This window comes from Parus major, chromosome 3, assembly GCF_001522545.3.
Source record: "Parus major isolate Abel chromosome 3, Parus_major1.1, whole genome shotgun sequence".
In the NCBI taxonomy this organism is placed as follows: domain Eukaryota; kingdom Metazoa; phylum Chordata; class Aves; order Passeriformes; family Paridae; genus Parus; species Parus major.
The window spans coordinates 82,978,601-82,999,634 of NC_031770.1; the positions used below are offsets into that span (position 1 = coordinate 82,978,601).

Sequence of the window (21,034 nt, forward strand, 5' to 3'; positions counted from 1 at the left end):
CAGCAGTACTTAAAAGGTGAGACCATTGGGCAGAAACAAGGACAGGAATATAGCTATATTTTATTCACAGCATTCCCCAACTACTTTGCTTTGCTACTGATTTAAGACATTTTGGAAGACTGCTCCTATTAATATGTTTTATAAAGCTTCCGAAATACACCTTCCTCACAGAAAGCACATCTTTAGCAAGAATACCTACCTGATTGCCTGTATTGCCTACCTGAAAGACAGCAAATCCCATTCCCTCCGCTGACACTGTAATTGTCATTTGCTGTGCAGGGGGAATCTGAAAGAAAGATGAGTAAACTAGTGTTTTCAAAGTACTTTCACTCAGCAGACTTTACAAAAGTATTCCTCACTTTTTACAGTACCTCCTTAGTCTGAAGCAGGAAACGGTTTCGAGTATCAATTGAGAATGTTTCTGGCATTTCCAAAGAAGGGGCTGTCACTGTTACATCCATTTCTGTTTTGCTTGCTGCAGTGAGAGCTGCAAACAGACTCAATGCTTGTAGAGCCACCACTGTGTCCTGTTGAGAGAAACAAACCCTTCAGTACTAAAAAAAAGAAGCCAGTGCAGCACATTGGCCATGCCTTGTGGGGCTCATAGTCCCTGCATTGACCCTTTTGTTGATCATGCTGGAATCTTCCTGCAGCCACCACCATATCTCTGGATTCCCCTGGCACGAAGAGAGCAACACAAGACAAGAAGTTAGCTACTGTGGAAATGGAAAATGAGGTGGCTAAGGAAGTTTTCCTCCTGTGCAAGGTACATGCAGTTAGCTACTGTGGAAATGGAAAATTAGTCAGCTAAGGAAGTTTTCCTCCTGTGCAAGGTACATGCAACACCTGACGAGCTGAAAGACACAACAGTCAGAATTACACACCACACCAACCATGGAGAAAGACACAGAGGAAAATAACAATATTGCTACTTTCTAGATATATTTAGTGACTATGCATTAAGTACTCAGTACTGCACAGGAATTTTTCAGGGTGCCTTGATCGTTGACACAAAAGCTACAGGTCTGAAAAATTATTAACACTAATTTCAACAAAAGGCTGGAATTAATTTTTATCAGACACTCAGCACCAATTAAAAGGGTTTCAGACCAGTTTATCCTCTGTATTTAATCCAAAGATTTGGTGCAATTATTTAACCACTGCAGAATATACTTACAAACACACTGTCATATATGTATCTAAAATTATTTTTTTCATCTTTGTGTGTGATTGTAGGCATATCTCTCCAGGTTTTGAACAAAAGAGGCAGTATTTGAATGTTTGGTCCAGTTTAAGGAATGAGAATTTTAACATCCACTATTTTCTGTGAAGAAATACAGTAATCAAATATATGTCTCTAATCTTCTCAGGGACTTTTACTGTTCATGCAGTTCATTTTGCACCTATTTTTAACCAGTAAGAGTGAAGAAATTGGTCTTTCAGGCTTAGCATACAGATACTTAATTTATTATTAGGCCTCTTCTAGTAACAAAATTCTAACAGGAATTCATTCACCACAACATGGTGGCTGTGCTATACCTTAAGGGGCTAGCAAGTGCTGACTATTCACTCTGATAAAAAAAATCCACTCTCCTTCCCATGCCACGTTCTTGTCTGAGATAACCTGCTTACCACTGGTTTCTTAAAATGCAGAAAGATCAGCTGATTAGCAACTGCAAATTCACAGTAAGCTGTATCATGTATAGAGATTATGGTAAATTACTACACCCTAACTTATAAAGCATCACACATGCAACTTAATACTTTCCTCCTTATTGTTCAACAATATATTAAGTTTCTTATGTAATAAACTCATGGAAGGAAACATTCCAACAATTATTTTTTAAAGCAATCTTAGAAGTTAAGTAAAAAACTATGGAGTCATTTCTAAAATTAAAAAAGGCATCTAGCAAGACATTGGAGTAATTTTGAAATCAAAACAGTTTAGACTATGGAAGAACAAAAGGATTAAATCAATTTCTTAATTTTACCATCAAGGGTAAATGATATGTTGCTAGATTTTCAAACTTTCAAGTAAAGTAGATTTCAGGAGAATAGAGAAAAGCTTTCTAAACTCATTTAGTGCTTCAATCAACCTCTCCAAATAATAAGCAAGTATTAACACATTAGGAAAGCACTAATACCTCAGGGGAACCAGGCTGGTTCTTAAATTCCATTTTACTCAGAACACATTTCTCTCAGATTAATACCAACCAACATCTGAAAATAATGAAGGATGGCCTGTACACCTTGGTACCAAGCAGCATGATGACATGTGGCATTTTACTGTGACCGGCATTTGTAGTTAATTTAAAAACTAGTTTAAACCAATGCAATCCAAAGTACTATCTAATTTTTTGGATGCCAGCACAGCTTACAAGATGTGGCTTCAATAACATGGAAACCTCCTGGAGATAGTGAAGGTTTTCCAAATTTCATGGCCCGTCAAAAATCTATGCAATAATAAGGACAAAGTACATTATTAAGTTAAGACCAAATGCCAACAGAGGGATTAGGTTAGGCTGTTTTTCTAAAACCTACTCCTTTTAGTTAAAGGCTAAGTTAATAACCTTTCAGGAGTTGAGGACCTACACATGGTAAGAATAAAAAGAGGCTTCTCTCCTTGGAAAGAAAGTAAGAGTAGATATTCATCATACTTATTTCAAAATTATGTTTAAACACTTTTCCATGGACACTACTATTTCTTCTTAATTTGTTATTAGTATGTTATATAAAGAAGGTCTCCCTCTAATTCTCTTTTTTACTAGACTTGCCAAAAATACTAAAACTGGCAGTTCAGGAGTAAGATGACAATAAGTCAAGCTTGTACATAACCAAGGCTGTTACAGAAAAACAAAGCTCAGTAATTATTATGTAAAAATGGTCCTTATTTATTTTTTATTTTTAAATATACACTGCTAGAAAGCATAGCAAAACCCCTTAAGACAAGATATTACCTGAGTAGATGAAAATCCCCCAAGGTGATTTCTTTGATGACTTAACCATTTCATAATAGGGATCCCCTCAGCAAATCTGTCTTGATGAAAGTGAGAGAGAAGAGCATATGCTGCAAGTTCAATATCAATGGACCGTGGCTGCCATGAGTCAGAAATTTCAGAAGCAGGTGTTACCCAGAAACGAAATTCTCCTGTAAAAGGAACCAATAACAACCTCAGATCCACAGGCTGAAGTCTTTGGATTTCTGGCAAAGTCTTAGGGGAAGCCTCTTCATTAACCCTTACACATGGGTTCTAGCAAGGATCCTGTGTTAGTGTTTAGGCACATGTTCCATAAAGGACTGACTTAAGTACTTCTTCAGCAATGTTTGAATCTAGATACAAATAAAGCTGGAGTCCAAATCAGTCACTCAACAGATTTCAGTGAACTTTACATTGATCCTTCCCTTCTCAGCCCAAAGTGCTCACATAAAGGAGCCCTTCTGAAAAAGACACCTTGTTGTCCCAGTGCTCCTTTCTCTCAGGACCAGAGAAGGCACCTGAGGCAGCACAGCTGCTCAATAGACTCATTCTTGAGTAAGGCCTTCCCAAAAAAATTACTTCTTCTCTTCCCAGAAGTGACTGTCCAAAAGGCCTAACACAGTAAACATAGATGGATGCTCAAAAGGCCCCATTGCTATGCTACAACACAAATTCATTTGGATTTTTCAAGGCGACAGTTACTATTTTGAGCCAAAAACTTCCATTTCTTATACTCCGTATGGTTTGTTCTTCCCACAAATTAGGATAAATAATTCAGCTGAACTCGAAAGAGGTTAAATATACCAAGATTATAGGTCCCCAAAGAAAGTGCAACAGACCTCTGTATTGTCTTACAGAAAGTCCAATACTTCACCTCTTCTTTCCAATACTCATTGTTCCCCAATACCCTCCTGATCTCTCCAAACTACACTGGAATAGTTAACTTCATCCATTTATCTCTCTCTAACCAGGCTGATCATACGAGTGTGCATAATAAAATAGGAAAACTGACAAGTCATGTCCTTCAACAGCATCACAGTACTCCTCTCAGGAACACTGTAACTGAATGAAATCCCAAGCCTTGTGAATTGTCACTCATTTGGGGACACTTGTGATGAAGGCTGTCTTGGAACTTCCTAGCTAATTCTCCTTATCATACTCTGAGCAGATTTGAATTCTGAACACACAGCTGTAGATATATGATAGACATTTTTAAAGTTGACAAAAATCTATCTGTGCAACTGCATAAAATATTTGTGCAGTACCTTGGCGTTCTGCTCTCTGGTTCAACATATTCAGTGCTTCCTTTGCTCTTGTACTTTTTGCCCAGGACAACGCGTATGTCACAAGTGCCAATGTGTAATTATCTGAAATGCCTTCTTCTAATTTATCTTCTAGAAAATTTGTAGCAGTCTTGATGGCATAAGCATGCTGGAAATTAAGATAATATTGAAGAATGTACAGTGAATAAAATATATCTTGGAATAGTAAAATGTAAAACAAAAATTTGTAGTGAACCAGAAAAATTACTAGCCCCAAACCACAGCCAGTAAATAATGAAAATCTCTTTCAGAATCACAGATGAATCTCAAAGGCAAGCCTTTTGATCTGGCACTGCTTTTATGAAAATGAGTAATTTCAATTAAATCAATTAGAACAGCTTAACATCTTTAAGACTAGTTCCCACCCAAGAAATTTCTTTGCAAGTTCTTAGATTAAAGTCATGACAATATTCTTGCGAAGAGAAACTGCCTTTAGATTTTGAAAATATAGAATTGAAGGGCTTAACATAACTTTGCACTGCTTTGAATAGGTAAGGGATGTTTAACAAAATGAGATTAAATTTTTTCTGTGTTCAAATATCCTTCTATTTATATTATCTACCAAGCGTTTGCTAGATATTAAGAAAATTTATGAAGCATTCTTGTAACTATGAATCATATTTATGAATTCCAATACCTGTTTATCTGGGAACCCCAGGAGGGATGACATGATGTAAGCTGTGAGAGTAATTGGGTTATTGGTGCCTCCTTGAAGATCACTGTTTAACACTTTCCCAGGCTCCTGGAACTCTCCATTTAATTTCTGATGACGGACAATCCATTTAGCTGTATCCATGAGTACATCTTCATCAATATCTATGAATGGACGAGCTTGGAGGAAACATCTCAATACAAAAGCTGATAACCTTGGAGAAAAGGTTCATCAAGTAAGTCAAATTTAGCCATGCATTACAGCTTCCTCTGTTTCAGATGATATAAGAATACTGCAAAGTATAAGGTGCTCTATACAACCCTACCAAGCAGAGCAAAATGCATGCCTCACCCATCTAAGCAAGTAAACTAAACTTAATCCACAAAAAAATTAAGATATGTCCTTTTCGATGAAGATCACCCCTTCTACAGCTATATTTCAAAAATAAATACAGAGTATATACTCTGAATCTGTCAGCACAAGCATATCTTTATTCAAATGTTGCTCTCCTGCCTTCTGCTGCTACACACATGTTATAGTTCACAAAGTAATGCAGTTACAAGTGTGATGTTAATTACCACCACTATCTCTGTAATGATATCCTTGAAACGACCTTTGCTGGTTTATTATTAATCCCACATTATCCCCCAACTCCCTTCTTTCCAAATGTGCATTCATGTAACTCGTCACTGCACTATTTAAGTACCAGAACTGCCAGTACAGGTAAATAATCTTCATCTTCCAAACCATCAATACTGAGTCAAAGGCAAACCCCCCTGATGTCAGTGAAAGATGCCCACTGACTCCAGAAGAAAGTCTCATTCAGTGGCAGAGTAACAGGGACAGAAGCATGAATTGAAATATGTAAGTACATCTAAACTGAACAAGGGTTAGCAGAACAAAGTGCTGGAACCTCTCTCCATTATCTATCTGGCTTCCACAACTACACTCTGTATGCTTCCTGGAGTGAAACTCAGCACTGAAAAGACTATTTCAGCTGTGTTTACAGTCTCAATAAAAGGAAGTGTGACAGATGCGAGTAGAACAAATTTTTACCACCAGTAACTCTGTTCACCCCCTACAAAATGTCTCAGTCAGTCTTCAGCTTCCAGTACAGAGATAACTGATAATCTGATTGAAGCAGTGATGATCACGTAGCCCTAAATGGTTTCAGTCAAGTGCTATCAATACCTAATTTAATTGTTATTGTTCATTCCTTTGAGTAAAGTAACAGAAAAAACTTTCAGACTAAACCATTTCCTCAGTTAAAATAATTAATCATTCTTTTATTTCTATTTTTTTCAAAATTAAAAAGCCTTGCCATAATAATGCCTTTGACAATATGTTATCCAGCAAGACCTTAGAGCTGGCCTGAACACCTAATGAAAAACAGGCAGAAGGCTAATACAGCTGGAAACTTTTACCAGCTTCACAAAAACTTTTCAGATGCAGGGAAAATATCTAAAATACTAAAATTCCACAGTGATTCTGGCAGAACGACTCACCATGTGCTCCCAGAGGGATCTTCATTTCCAAAGGCACTAAAAGAGCCATCATCCCTCTGGAAAAGCAGCTCTCTTTGGTAGCCTGAAGTGGAAAAGTAGAGACAGGTATTGAACACTCTCCTCTCATGCAGGTCCCAGCACAAACCAGAACTGAAAATGCTGATATGATACAAGGTGCTTTCTAAGGCTGAGAAGAGCACAACTCAAGCTTGTATTTCTTAAAAAACCTGCCAAATATGGAGGAACACACAAAACCATGTGGAAAATGATGAGGAAGTGGGTAGCAATGGATCAAAGGATCCATCTACAAAAGGAGAACCAGAAACTCCTGTGGGTGCTCATCAGCCACCCAAACAGTGCAGAGAGTGCCCCCACACACCCAGGGTTTCCTGAGCAGAGCAGTGAGAGCAGAGCAGAGATGCTCTAAAGTTCATTGCTTCATCATTTTTGGGAACTTGTGTACCTACAGAAGTGCTCTACCTTTACAGCAGAAGGAAGAACAAGCAAAAATTGCTTTCCAACTGGAAGGGCAAGGCTACAAATGCTGCTGGAAAACCAGACCTCCTCTTCAGGTGACTTTTGCCAAATCGGTATGCTTGCTATCAGAAAAAGCAAGCTGGAAGAAATGGTTCTGAACTGAGTGAAAAATTTCAAAAGACCTGAAGATCCAAAATCCTAGAAGAACCCTTTAAAATGTTATCCTAAGATTTTTTCAATATCCTGGACAAGTGCAGCTATCTCCTGACTGCAGGATAAATAATATAATAATATTATTTATCCCATAATGAAAGGGCCTCAAAGGCTCACTGGCTGCTCACAACTACCAGCAGCATTCTCACTCATAGACAGCTTCTGTAGAGAACCAGTGTTTGCTCATGTTAGAAATTAAGAGCTTCCTGTGCTATGCTACTCCCTGTAGTTTCTGGTATCTAAAGACTTTCTTCCCTTATATTCTGCCTGCCATTCGTGAATGTAGAATAGTAACAGCACCTATTTATAGCATTTCATAACATCTTTTCTTTCCCTCTGCTTTTCCCTTTCCCCTTGGTTTGGCTATTTTAGCTATTAATTAAGAAAGTATACTCATTAATCAAAGACCTGATAGATACAGACACAATTCAGAATCAGGCAGAAAGAAAACTCTAAGGCAGCCATTGGTAAGTCCTACACAAATGAATGAATTTACACAAATACGTCCTGTGAGGTCCATTGAACTACAACTCTAACTAGAGTTCTGAAAAATGTTCCTTGCTTTCAACTAATAAAGGATTCATCCCCCACTTCCATACCATCCTGACTGTAGATACAGTAAGTGAACCATACCCCTAATTACTGAGGAACAAATAGCCTGGTCCTTCAATCTAAGCACCAGTGTAAGATGAATTCCTAGTCATGGTTTGTAATAAAAGAGAATGAGAAATAAAGCTGTGAATCTGCTACAGTATATCTGGGTACCTTCCCAAGTAACCCCACTAGCAACAAATTTAGCTTTGCGTCTTCTTTAGAAGAATTTTACAATTTACAATATAAATCTTTGCTTTAATATAGGGGGTGTGTTATGTGTTACGTGTTATAGGTTAAGTGTTATATGACAGTAGCTAATTACATCACTAAAACTGATGAATCTTTCAGACATAATATCATTAACTGAGATGACAGGTAAGTAAAGTATTCTCAAATGGAAGGAAAAAAAAGGAGGAATGAGTGGCATTTCTCCCCAAGAAAAGCAAAAGTCACTGCCAGTTTCAGCCTCCAAATAATATTCTATGAGGAGCACAAATACATGTATATATAGAAATAAAACTGCTTCCTTTTCAAAACTATCTGACTACAAGGCTTGAAAATAAGGTCTTCTGTTTCTTTGCAGAGCTGGCAATATACAGCAATAAGTATTATAATCATCATCCTGCTGGTAGTGTAAAAGCACTAGACTACAACTTTCAGCCTGCTTAACAAAGACTGCTGAGCAGCCCTTACACAGGCACAAATTCATCTCAGAATGTAAGCTTGGGAGGGACCAGGAAGATGAGCAGAACCAGAGGGAGGGAGATCACTCAGCTATTTCCTACATTCTGTTTGCTTTTGTCTCAGTGCCAGCCCTGCTGCAGTCACGCACAAGCCTCCCAACACGAGCGCATCTAGCACGGGAAGTCTGCAGGAACGCTGGAACAGGAGAGCCGGAGGCTGCGAACCGCCGCGCTCGGTCCAACGGACACTCAATCACACGTGAGAAATGATGCTTCCAATGTCAACACATAGAAGTGGAAAGGCAAGGAAAAGAAGGATCCTATTATGAAGATGTCCACTGCTATTTTCAGAGGGTTGGCTGGACCCCAAGAGATGTAGGAGGCTTGCTGAAAAGAGCTTGCAAGGCTGAAAGAGGAATGTATGAGGATGGAAAGGACTTCAGAAAGACGTGAAAGACTAAAGGATCACACATTTTAAACAGTTTGGAAATTTGCTCAAAATTTTTACCTCTTTGGGTCTAATAACAAAGCTTTCAGGCCAATCAGGTTTTTTTCATTTCAGAAAAAGTGATTACAAGATGGAATTTGTCATTACCACAATTAGGAATTGTGCTTACAAGGCAACTTTTCTTTGGCTTTCCCTTTGTTCTAAGTAAATAAAACTGCTAAAAGAAAGATCATGTAGCAGTTCCTGCTAGCTATATGATCCCTTCGTCTCACAAGCATTTAGCCATAAACTAATTATATTTACTTCAGATTCTGAGGTTACTTTTTTAAATACTTGGTGAATTATGACATATGAAATAGTCTGTTTTAAATTAAACTTCATAACAATCCATTCAAAAACTAAGCCTATAAAAATTACATATTAGCTTAAGTTAAATTTCAACTTGAAGATTACACTTGAAAAAATAATCAGTGCAACAACAGAAAACAATTATTAAAATAAAGCAAAAAAAAATTTTTTTCAGATTGTGATTGTTTTCTGTGTTAAGGTTATAAATATTTCAGCATACTTACTGTTTTGGCACCTACAGTGTTAAAAACATGTACCTCAATTCAAAGGCTCAGAAAGAAGTTAAAACACAATACAATCTGTATGTAAGTGACATTTAAACCAGTAATTTTCATTTGCTTTTAAATAACTTAAATAAATCCACTATTGGAAAACTTCAGAAAACTATGGTACCAAAGCTCAGTCTTAAAAGAGTGATAGATCACTCACAAACTTCAGAGTAGCTGTTTACATAACACATCTCTTCCTCCCCACTGTACTTTTCAACTAAACCATGTAGTAGGAAGGGTTTTTTAAAAAAAAAAAAAACAAACACTTAACTGCTTTGACAGAAAATTGGAATCCTGATGAAAGGAAAATTTATTTTGAGCTGTGCCTTTTCCAAGGGAAATGTCAACTTTAAAAAAAACAAACAAAAAAGGCTTTGAGGGGGTAAACAAAAATTGAAAATGTCATCATGATGCCTTAGTAGGGGTGCAGCTCACATGGGGCCAGTGTCACTGCCCAGCATGGAGACTGACACGTGGCAGCTGTGGGACACCACAGTTAGACACTGCCTGATCCAAAAGCCAGAGTTCAACTGTGGTCTCCAAACGTTGTGACATTCTGGAGTATCTCCCAATTCAAACATACAACAATTTCCAACTACAACTTTCCAGCTTTTGATTTCTAGCACAGAGTTCACTTCTAATGAAGTCTAAAATTTGTGTGGGCAAAAAAGCCAGCCATGAGATCAAATGCCACTCCTTGAGCTCTACAAGGACACGTCAGCCCAGGATGGAGTCACTGAAGACATGGGATGAATATGGTTCACTCTGCTCACTGACTCATTTTAAACTGCTGTGCCCCAGGCTGAGATTAGAAATATTCCCTCACATGTGGTTTTATCAAACAAGAAGTAATAACCATCTAGGAAATCCATGTGAATTACCTTTTAGAACACACTTCTCATCTGAAAAAAAGTAATTATACAAAACCAGTATTTTTTTCTGGGAGAATTTTCCCTTGTAAACAAAATAATTTGCTGTCTAATTCTATCAGCCAGAATAAAGAGGAAAGAAAAGGAAAAAAAAAAGGGTTTCTCTTCCAGTTGTCGTGACACAAACTGAGCAATATTTCAAACACCAGATGCAGAGTCACAGAAATCTTTTTACTAGGAAGATTTCTTAAAATCTAACATCTTTCTTTTATGCATACAGACCTTTTCTCATAAACGATACTGCTTTTGATCTAATATCCTCTCTCAGCTGCCTGGTTTTAATCAAGTATTGCAAAACATAAACATTTGGAGCAAAATTGATCATATTCTGTTCACCACAGCCATAAGGCATCTTAATCAATGATGACAAACCGTTGATAGAAGGCCCAAGTAAATCACCTGGAAGATAAAATTCAACCAAAATAAACCAAAGCTTATTGCAAATAAAAGCATACCTCACACATTAGGGGTGGCAAAATCTAAATTGGGATAAACTATTACATATTATAACTATACATATATATATATATATATATATATATATATGATGTATTAGGAATAGTAATAAACATCACTAAACAGTCAGAAAAAATACTTCATCTGCTGATCAACTTTACACCCACTGATGCAGCTCTCTACAGACCTTTCCAACTACAGAGTAAATTCAAACAGTTGCCATTAAAAAAAAAAAAAACAAAAAACTCAAAAGCAAAGAAACAAAACCCCACATAACCAAAAGCTATTCAGCCCAGGAAAATGTTTCAATAGTGATATGTATTTGAAACTTCATTCATTTCTTCTCTCATCTACAGTTATCAAAGCCTTGGTGACACAGTAAACAACAATTAGTCAGGTTATAGGCATCATTCTGAAGACAGCATAATTAACAGGATACAAGCAAGCTTTGCAGGACTTTCCTGACCAAAAGCCAACTCCCTAACTCTGAAAATACCTTACAAATATAATATTGTCATAAATTAAAGAAATTAAAGAAATAAAACACTCCATCCATAAGGTCTCCCTATATTTAGCCTAATGCCCAATAGGAAATTACTGTGACTTAATGATTCAACCTACTTATATTGCAGTTAAATAAAAATTAATGCCATTATTAATTCCCTAATTATAGAAACAGAGTAATTCTTACCAACAGCAGTGACCTGCACTCTCTCACTGCCACTTACAACATCAGAAGGAAAAGTGAATTCCAAAGTTTTTGATACTGCTTGTCGTTTATTCCCAGTCAAATCCAAAAGGACTGTCTGAGAATATGTCTGTTCCAATCCTTCAGCCTATAAAGATAAAGACAGGGATTCTGAGTATCCTTCTGTAGTTGATCCTGCCCTGAGCAGGAAGGTCATGCTACTCCCTTCCAATCTCAACCAATCTTTGATTCTGTGATCTTAAGTTTTTATTGTAGGATGAGATATTCCAATATCTACCATCTTCACTGAAATGGAGCCTAAACATGAATCAGACTTTGACATCCAAAGCTGGGCAAGTTTTACCAAAAAGTCTGAAGGCTAAAATTCCACCTGTAGCAAAATAAAGAAATGGTACTCTAAAATAGGCTTTGAATGAAAGCCAGATGTGTGGCAAAATCAACTGCACTTACCCAAAACAGTTGCTAACAACTAATTAATTAGTTGCTAATTTAACAACCTGTGGAGAGGTCCACTCTCCACAGGTTGTTAAATTAGCTGCAGCACCAGGGGCTCAGTGACACACAAATATCTTTCAAGAAGCATTGGACAAACTATCTGTAGTAGAACACATCTATGTGTTCATTCACACAGAAGGGGATCTAAAGAATTTTAAAGGACTTTTAAAAAACTATTTTATAAGTAGTGTTTTCTACTTAAAGCCACCTGACCCCAAACCAACCATGCAGAGCAAGAGGCAGACAGGTACACTGGTTTGCCTTTTTGCTGCATCGTTGCCCATTTTCAGGAACAATTTACTTCAGGAATAAGCCAAGCTTCAGAATGTTTACCTTTACTAAAACTTTTTGGATAACAGCATCAGAAGCAGCAGATGATATTGCTGTCACTTTGATGGGAATCTCTCCCAGCTGTTTTGGTTTGATTGGGAATTGAACAGTTTTCCCATCTTCACTTGGTACAGATATGGATTGTTGATTTGCAGTAGCATTTATTTCATTGGATGTTAGAGTAACTTCAAAAGCATCATTCATATCCAGGATCACAGTAACCTGTAAATACAGTAATATTTCCAATACAAAGTATTAATTTTGAAAAGCTGCTTTCATAAACTGCCACCTGCTTCGTGTATAGAGAAATAGGTCTGCCCAATAAAGAAAATAGGCCAGTTCTCACAGAGAAAGACAGTCTCCCCCAGTAATGAAAACCCTGTAATATCTAGCAACATTCAAAGATAATGAGATTGTTCTATTACCTCAGCTTCTTCTTTCAAATAATTAAAGATGTTCACTTCCAAAATGAACTGCTCTCCTCTGATGATGGAGTATGGAAGGTTCAGGAAAACAAAAAAAGGCTGAAAAACTTGTAGCTGCAAAACAAAATCAGTCATGAACCCTTACAACTAGAGACTAGAAAGAAAATTACTATACAGTGTGTCTTCCAATCACTTTTAAATTCAATGACAGAGTAATGTTTAGTTGGACTCTACAGCTGACAAAACATATTACTGCAGGGCTGACACAGAAGGCAAAAATGCTTCTGGTCATTAGCACCATTAGAGACACCGTTCAGATGAGAGCTGCTGACAGCTTTGACAGGGCAGCCCCAACAGAGGCAGCTGAATTAGGACTATGAGTCTGTCATCTGGCAAGTCTGGAAGCTGTGATCTGTCCTGAGCTCTCATTAAGGTAACTGAATTGCTTTGAGTACACAAGTAATGGATTAATGTCAGCTGACCTATCTTCATGTCAATACACAAGTAACTAAGTAACTGACTCATACAAATTTTGTAACTTACAATGATTTTTTTTTTAATTTAGTAAGATTAATCTTAGCGTAAGTTCTTTAGTAATACTTCTAAAAATACATACTATATTAATTAATATAACAGCCTGCAGAAATATACCAGCAAGCAGTTTATTTTATCTGTGAACAGAGGGGTTTGGAAGAAATCTTGGCTCCAAGAAGTCAATGGTAAGGTCTCACCAAGCTGAATGGGATCAAAATTTCACTGTTTATGAACATCTGTACAATAACAATGGCTGAGACATGATGTCCTTTATTATCAACATGTCAACTAAAAAATATTTGAATTCAGTTTGCATTTCAAAACATCTTCCAAGTGTTTCGAGTTTCAGAAACAAAAATCCTTCAGCTTTTTTATCTAGCTAAGAAATACTTAAATGCTTTCTCTAAAAAATAGAAAAAACAGTTGCTTGCTAAAGCTCTCAGTGTCATAAACTTCTTTAGATATTAAACATGAAAGTTCTGATGGAGACTTTTTTGATTAGTTCATAGTAAAGGTTTTCCCTTTATACCTATTTTCCTTGTCTTTTTACTTTTCTTTAAAAGTGAAGTTTTTCACTCATGAATATGCCAGTATATTACAACAAAATACAACTGAGTGAAATTACTGACACTCTGTGTAGGAGAAGTCCAAATAAAACCATGATGCAAAGCAGTACATGACATAAAGCACACAGATGTCATTTATTTCCCCCATAACATTTTTCATGTCTTTCTTTTACTTGCCTCTCTGTATGGTACTGATTAACATGTTTCAGCCATATGGAACTCTAAGCACAACCTAAATGTCCCAACAACAGTAAAGTACTGAACAATACATGGGGGTGATTATAGCTAAATTATTATCTCAACATCTGTTCTACTTGGAGCCTTCTCACATTTGAGGATGAGAGGCCAAGTGTGTATTTCCATACAGTTTTAATCAGAAAACTATTCCTCCTTCTGTCCCATCTCTGCCAAGCCAAGTGAAAGAAACAAAAATCAAGATTCCAGTCTCAAAGGAGCCTTAGCCACAAAATCCAGATTGGGCTCCAAATTCTGTAGTGGAGTTCAGATCAGGATGTTCAAAGCACATGCTCTGTGTCTGGTATAGCTGCCAACTGTGAAATCTGGACCTAGATCTCAGTTTGGATCTTAACAGTTGCCCCTCCCCAAGAATCTGAGGGCATGAGAACTTAAATGGGTAAGTTGTCTGTCTTCAAGCTATGCTTACACTACTCCAGGAACCAAGATGGAAATCTACACCCCACTACTACAGGCTCAACCTTTCTAAACTTAGGTATGGAAGTGGAGCTGTCTCTGATAGGAACATAGTTTCTCTAGGATCTTTATGTAATGAATGGATGGATTATTCTGTATATTTAAAACACTAGCTAAATGAGACTTGAGTAATTAATTCCTATTTTAAACAACTAAAGAACTCTCTCAGTAGTGGTTTCCTTGAATACAGAGTGATCCTAGGACAATTACACTTGTACACTGGGAATCTCAGGTTAGAGATCTAACTTGAGGACTGCTGAATTTAGCTTAAATCACTGAACTCCTCAAACACTTGGAAGCAAGAAAAGAGCCTTGGGACACAGGAATTTGGGAGCAAGAAGACTCTCACCCCAAGGCTAGCTCTCAGTGTCCACTCTGCTCCTCAAGCTAAGTCATCCAAAACTTTACACCTAACAAAGGTCACAGAATGGTTGGGGGGACCTCTGCATGACATCTAGTCCAAGCCCCCTACAAGTTTACCTAGAGTAGGTTGTACCTGTGTTTACTCCAGGACTGCTTTTGACAGATAAATTTAGTCTTAAATCAAGTCTCTGTTCTCCCTCCTGGGGTAAGCATTAGCCAAAAGTGTTAGCAGAGCAGCAGACAAATGCCTTTCACATGCCAGCCACCTTCTCCCTGCCAGTCTGTGCAAACCTCACTGCATGCATTACCAGCTCATGGACTGCTCTCTGGGCAGAGCCAAGAAAACATGGAACACTGTTCCCAAATAGTCATTCCCCCCTTCTACACACAAAGATTCTGAAATGGGCACATCCTGGAAGTACTCTAACAAAAAAAAACACCTGCTCCAACAGACATAGGCATCCAAATATCTGTGTGAAGTCTTAGATAGTCACATGAGCAGGAAGGGAAGGCAGATACAGTATGTGGTACTTCAGTGATGTTGTTTTCTTTACAGTTTGAACACACACGGACTCTCAATCACTTCATTAGCACAAGGAGATGCTGCAGTTAGAAGTAAATCAGAGTCCAGCAACAACCTGCAGTGTTACCAGCCTTAAAGGAGAGCTCTCTAGTGAGATGGTACCTCCACCGGAGCAGTCGTCACTCCAAGCCCGCCGTTTTCAGAGATCACAAAAGCACTGGCTACCCAGGATGTGATGGCATCAGGTACAATGGCATCCATTGTGGTTTCTGTGTCAGACCTGATGGCACAAGGGGAGAGCAGACTTTCAAAATCATCCATTTATGGACATCACTAAGTGGACCCATATGTTTAAAATGCATGAAAACTAAAGTTCAAATTCCTGGAAAGAAAAGCTACTCATTATCCATTTTTTTTTTCCTTTTCTAACCATTTAGAAGTAATGTGATGGGATCAAAATTATTTCAAAAATTTAAATTACATGAATTGAAGGTAATTACACTGGATCACATTACATGTAATCCACTTTTACAAGTCCTTTAAAACTATCCCAGATGATGGTTGCTTCATGAACTTCTCAGCTGTAAAAGAATACAATATTTGTGCTTCATGACACAGGTCAGATTTCACCATCATTTGACAGTTTGATCTATTCACTGAATTAGATGCAGATAGCAATAGATTTCTGGGCTAATCACCATCTTTTTATGTACTGTAGAGAAAAAGGCTAGGTCTCCCTATCCATTATCTCCCAGTTTGTAAATATAAGAGTTTATTTCTTTTGTCTCTAAGTACTAGAGACGAAAGGAAAACGTAGATAATATTAGATATTAATCTATTAATAGTAGATAAAAGTTCTAGCTACATTTATCTAGCTTCTATTGAAACCCCTAGGCCTTCAGTCAGGCACAGTCCTCTCTTGTGCAGTTGTACAACTCCTCATTTTTTCCATCTCTGATCTCACTTGTGGCCTCTAGGTGGTAGCAGAATATAAATCTACATTTTTAAGCAGTGCTCTTCAGCACCAGTGTAGAATGCTACTGAAACCCACAAAAAAAAATGGCAAGTGAAAATTGGTTTCCTTTTGCTTCTAATTTATACCTCATTTTAGTGTCGATCCAAAGCCAAGTCTCTGGAAAATGTGTCCTCACATAGAGATTGCTGAAATCAGGAGGTCCATTTTTAGATATCGACATATCATCACCGAAACCATCCTCTATAGGTATCATTCCATCATCTACAAAATAAAAAATACTGTCCTACCTCCAAATATCTATATTTAGAAAACTCAAATAAATACAGTTAAGAAAAGTCAAATTAACATATTGTTTGGAGTCTAATCTACAGCTTTGTTCCATATGATAAGACTACTCTGGGACACTGGGAACTTTTTGATTTTAATAATAAAAAAAGTTTCACGCAAATTTCTACATGGCCTCTGAGGACTGCTGATGAAACTGGGGTAATTTGGCTACACATGACAAACCACTGCAATATGTATCAACTGGAGCTGCAAATGAAAACTCTACTCATCCTTAGGTTTTTAAGGGGTAATGTTACTGAAGTAAAAAAGGAAAATTTCTGAAATGCTTTTATGAATTCTGTATGACTTGAACCTCTGAAATGTTAATGATTTGCCAGGCTGGATGCAACCTGTATGCAGCATAGTAAGAAGACATAATAGGGGCCCTATCCCATGGACCTCCTTCCCCACTCAGTAAATTAGATTTGGCTACATTTGTTGTATTACTTACAAAGAAAATGTTCCTTATCCTCCTCAAGAACTGCATCAGTTGATACCCAAAGGCTGCATTTCTGGATAAAATTTATACAGTATATCTCAATAGAGGACACTCAGGACATCAACAGTGCTTATCTATTTTCTTTTTCTCTTCTTTCTTTTTAGGTAAATAAAGTCATAAAGCAAGCATGAAACTAAAGCAAGCAATATACAGAAACCTAAAAGAACTGAGATGACACGAATCTGAGAATTGCCATAATGACTGAAAAGTTTTCAAAGTGAAAACTATATCAGGCATAAATCAACCTGTATTTATGGAAGTATAAATGTATTCCTTGGCATTCAGAGTATTACATATTGACAAAATTCACAATTCTAAACCCATATAAGCCATGACAACATTACATTGTCTATACTTGCGAAAGTTAGAAAGTTCATTTTTTTCTAGAAAGTGCACTAAGCAGTAAAAAACACAACAGCCTAAAATTATGAAAAAATTCAAAAAGTACCTGAAATACACCAAAAGAACCTCTGACCAGGGGGAAATACTGCACTGTGCTGTATAAATTGAGCTCATGGAGGACCTAAAGAAAAAAAAAAAAAAAAAAAAAAAAAGAAAAAAAAAAGCTTAAGACTGAATGCCAACTCACAGTTGTAAGAGCTTTCACTGTTGCTAATTCATACAGCTGTACCACAGGCTGTAGGTTGCTTACCTCTCATGGCAAAGGGAAAATAATCTGTGACAGGATGAAGGGGGTTACACTGTAGTGGTTTTATGATTAATGGAAGAGTGGCCAAGACTGTGTACAAGCCTGGAATAGATCCTATAGCCCACTGATATTTTATGGTACTTAGGCTAAGTCCTTTGACTACTTTAGGAATTATATATATTGTAAGCTCTTTCAAGCTGTAGATGCAGTAAAGCTTCTGCAAGTAAAGGTAATTTAAACATACGAATAATTTATTCTGTGCTCCTAAGGAAAAAAATCTTTCTTTTATATTATTAACCTTAAGTAGCACAAAGCACAAATAATTTGGGGGTTTTTTGTGACTTTGTCTTTTCTGAAAGAAGAAACTGCCAACAACTGTCTTAACAATTTATCAAATGAAGAACAATGAAGTATTGATTGGAATTGGAAATGCTGTGCCTATTACCTTTTAAGCCTTACAGTCTCTTCCACTCGTGTGACTTGCGAACGTAAAAAAAAATTGCATCATTACAGGCTAAAAATCATGCTCAAAGAACATTATTTGTTCAGCATATAATCTGTAACATTTCCACAAACATACATCTTTCATACGCACAATAATGACAACATACTTACAGATTCTTCTGTTATGTCACTACTTTGTCCCAGAAGCTTTGCACTTTTATCAACAACTGAGAGTCCAATTACTGATCCTGGCTCTGTTGTACTGATTTTAAGGGAGACTTTCTCAGATGGCTTGGCCTTATCTTTGCTCCAAGAGATTTTAATCTAGAAAAAAGTGAAACACAGCACTGATTTAAATTCTACAGTGATATTTACAGCTGTTAACAATTCCCAGGAAGCAATTTTTTTAGATTTGTTTAGGCTATAATTAAGACCCTGGATTTGCTTTTCCTAACCTTTGGGGCACTGGGGACCTCTGAGAGTCTTTTTCCTAGGACTTTTGGTAACTTGGATAAATCATGAGGCAAATGGAGACATTTTTCACGCAGTAGGACAAACAGGCTTCCTACTGATGTGTGGTTATAAGTGTTACAGTCTCCAGAGGAGAGAAAGAATTTGAATCAATCCAGCCTTTGGATGGTCTCACCTATAAAAAGTGATACTGAGGCTTTTATTTGCACAAAGGACCAAATCTCATCCTGCTAAGTAAGCTGGAAAAATCAATTCATTGATGCAATAAGCGTTTTGAGTTAAAGTATGGATAGTCACATGAAACACAAACACTGGTCACAATGTGACCACTGCCTGGCTAGAACAAGTAGTTTATCAAGGTCTTGATAAACTTTTACAATTCTACTCTTAGAGCACTTATGATACCTTGTCACTATGTTGGCCAGAGTAATCTTTGGCTCAGAAATTGACCAAACCACTAAAAAATACAAGGAGATGCTGTGCATCTGTTTAGGTGGAAAACACAGCACCAGTAGAAAGGACTTTCAAATATGCAAAAACTGGACCCTAATTGCATTGGTATTATCAAAATCTTTCCAAAGACTTGAAGAAACCTCAGATTAGATCCTCAACGAAATGAAAAAGTTTTTACATTTACAATACTATGATCCAAAATACCATTTACAAAAACCAGACATAAACATGGTCCCACACTCAAGTTCAATACAATTACCTTGTCATCCAAGGCAGGCTGGATGGGGACAGTGAGAGCATCATTTACAACCACTCCAAGCTCATCTACATAGAATACAAGTACAGATATCAAAGGAGCCCAGGAATTTTCTGCTGTTAAAGTGAATGTTTTTGTAGACTTTGTGCCAAAAGCCATAATTTCTTCCTTAGATAATACCTGAAAGAGAATAAAATCAAACACTCAAACTGTTGGTATCCTCAATATGTCATAAGCTCAGCAATTCTTTCTACAAGTAGCTGCTAAAGAAGAGACACATAGATGTGTGTGATTCATCATTATTTTTACTAACTGGTAGTCCAAGTTCTGTGAAAGTGGGCACAGTATCTGATGCAATATTTAAATAATATATTTTTTCTGTGTTTCAATTCCTGTATTACTATGGACAAGGACTACAAGGGCACATATATGGTATGAGAATAATACAACAGTAATAGGGTTGGCTCATGTGAGTTTGGATCAGGCATATACTTTTAAAAGCAAACCTCCAAAACACCCCTACTTAGAACACTTTGTTTGCCTCTTGGAGAGCATGAACTCGGGTCTAGGAAAGTGCTCCAGTTAAAAGCAGGTATTCCTTTTAACAGATCAGATTAGGGCTAGTCTAAGCTAGCCCAAATACCCGGATTTCAGGTCCACAGCATCAACTTTTTCACTCTAGATTTGTTCCTACCAGATCATACACTTACTAACAAAGACAGAAAGATGAAGGGCAGTTCCCTGCCTTTGGCTGCATGGACCTAATTTATTTTAAACCTTCTAGAGAGTGCTTCTATTATAGAAAATACATATGAATACCCAAATTTTACATGGTTTTCCTAATTCAGTTTACTATTAAAGTCTGTGAAAGAAAAAAGAATCCTAGCTACCATGGTCACTAAGATGCTGACTGAACAAGACAGTCATGTTTTAAAGACAGGATGGGAAAATTAGGATAGTATATATAATAAATCTTTCTGATCCTTTTAAGATACAGTAGAGCAGCTGAGCAATTAAGCCACTACACAAGACATTTACTTTAATATGCTTCCTATGAATCTCCCTTGTTAACAACACCCCTCTGTCCACTGCACCATCTGTTTCCTTAGCAGGCAGCTCTTCTCACCCTGTAGCTAGAGGCTCAGCCTGCCAGTCTGAATCTGCATACGGGCTCTACCAGGCCCCTGCTTCCATCTGCATCTGCACACAAAGCCACAGTTTGGGCTGCTCCTGGGACGTCCTTGTCCCTTCTCCTATTGCAGAAGCTCTGCACAGTCAGAAACAGTATTGCTCTCACAGGTGTGTCTTGTCTCACATCTGCAAGCAGAGATAACCCAACACCCAGATCAGAGAAGCACTTTTTCCAGATGCACTTCATTATGGTGCCAGGGGCATTCCTCACAGCTAGGATAATAGAATTCTCTTTCAA

At 37.3% G+C, this 21,034-nt stretch overlaps 1 protein-coding gene across 1 annotated transcript in view; it reads right to left on the reverse strand.

The window, feature by feature from the left end:
* CD109 (CD109 molecule) overlaps nt 1-21,034 on the reverse strand; it is a 69,896-nt gene that overhangs the window by 17,296 nt on the left and 31,566 nt on the right. The window contains exons 14-29 of the mRNA XM_015623267.3: nt 19,609-19,785; nt 18,597-18,749; nt 17,781-17,855; nt 17,285-17,345; nt 16,632-16,767; nt 15,693-15,810; nt 12,834-12,947; nt 12,412-12,630; nt 11,566-11,710; nt 10,641-10,817; nt 6,458-6,539; nt 4,938-5,166; nt 4,244-4,409; nt 2,958-3,148; nt 372-527; nt 221-286 (exon numbers count right to left, since the gene is read on the reverse strand). Coding sequence (XP_015478753.1) covers nt 221-286; nt 372-527; nt 2,958-3,148; nt 4,244-4,409; nt 4,938-5,166; nt 6,458-6,539; nt 10,641-10,817; nt 11,566-11,710; nt 12,412-12,630; nt 12,834-12,947; nt 15,693-15,810; nt 16,632-16,767; nt 17,285-17,345; nt 17,781-17,855; nt 18,597-18,749; nt 19,609-19,785 — 2,265 coding nt within the window. The remainder of the gene's footprint in view (nt 1-220; nt 287-371; nt 528-2,957; nt 3,149-4,243; nt 4,410-4,937; nt 5,167-6,457; nt 6,540-10,640; nt 10,818-11,565; nt 11,711-12,411; nt 12,631-12,833; nt 12,948-15,692; nt 15,811-16,631; nt 16,768-17,284; nt 17,346-17,780; nt 17,856-18,596; nt 18,750-19,608; nt 19,786-21,034) is intronic.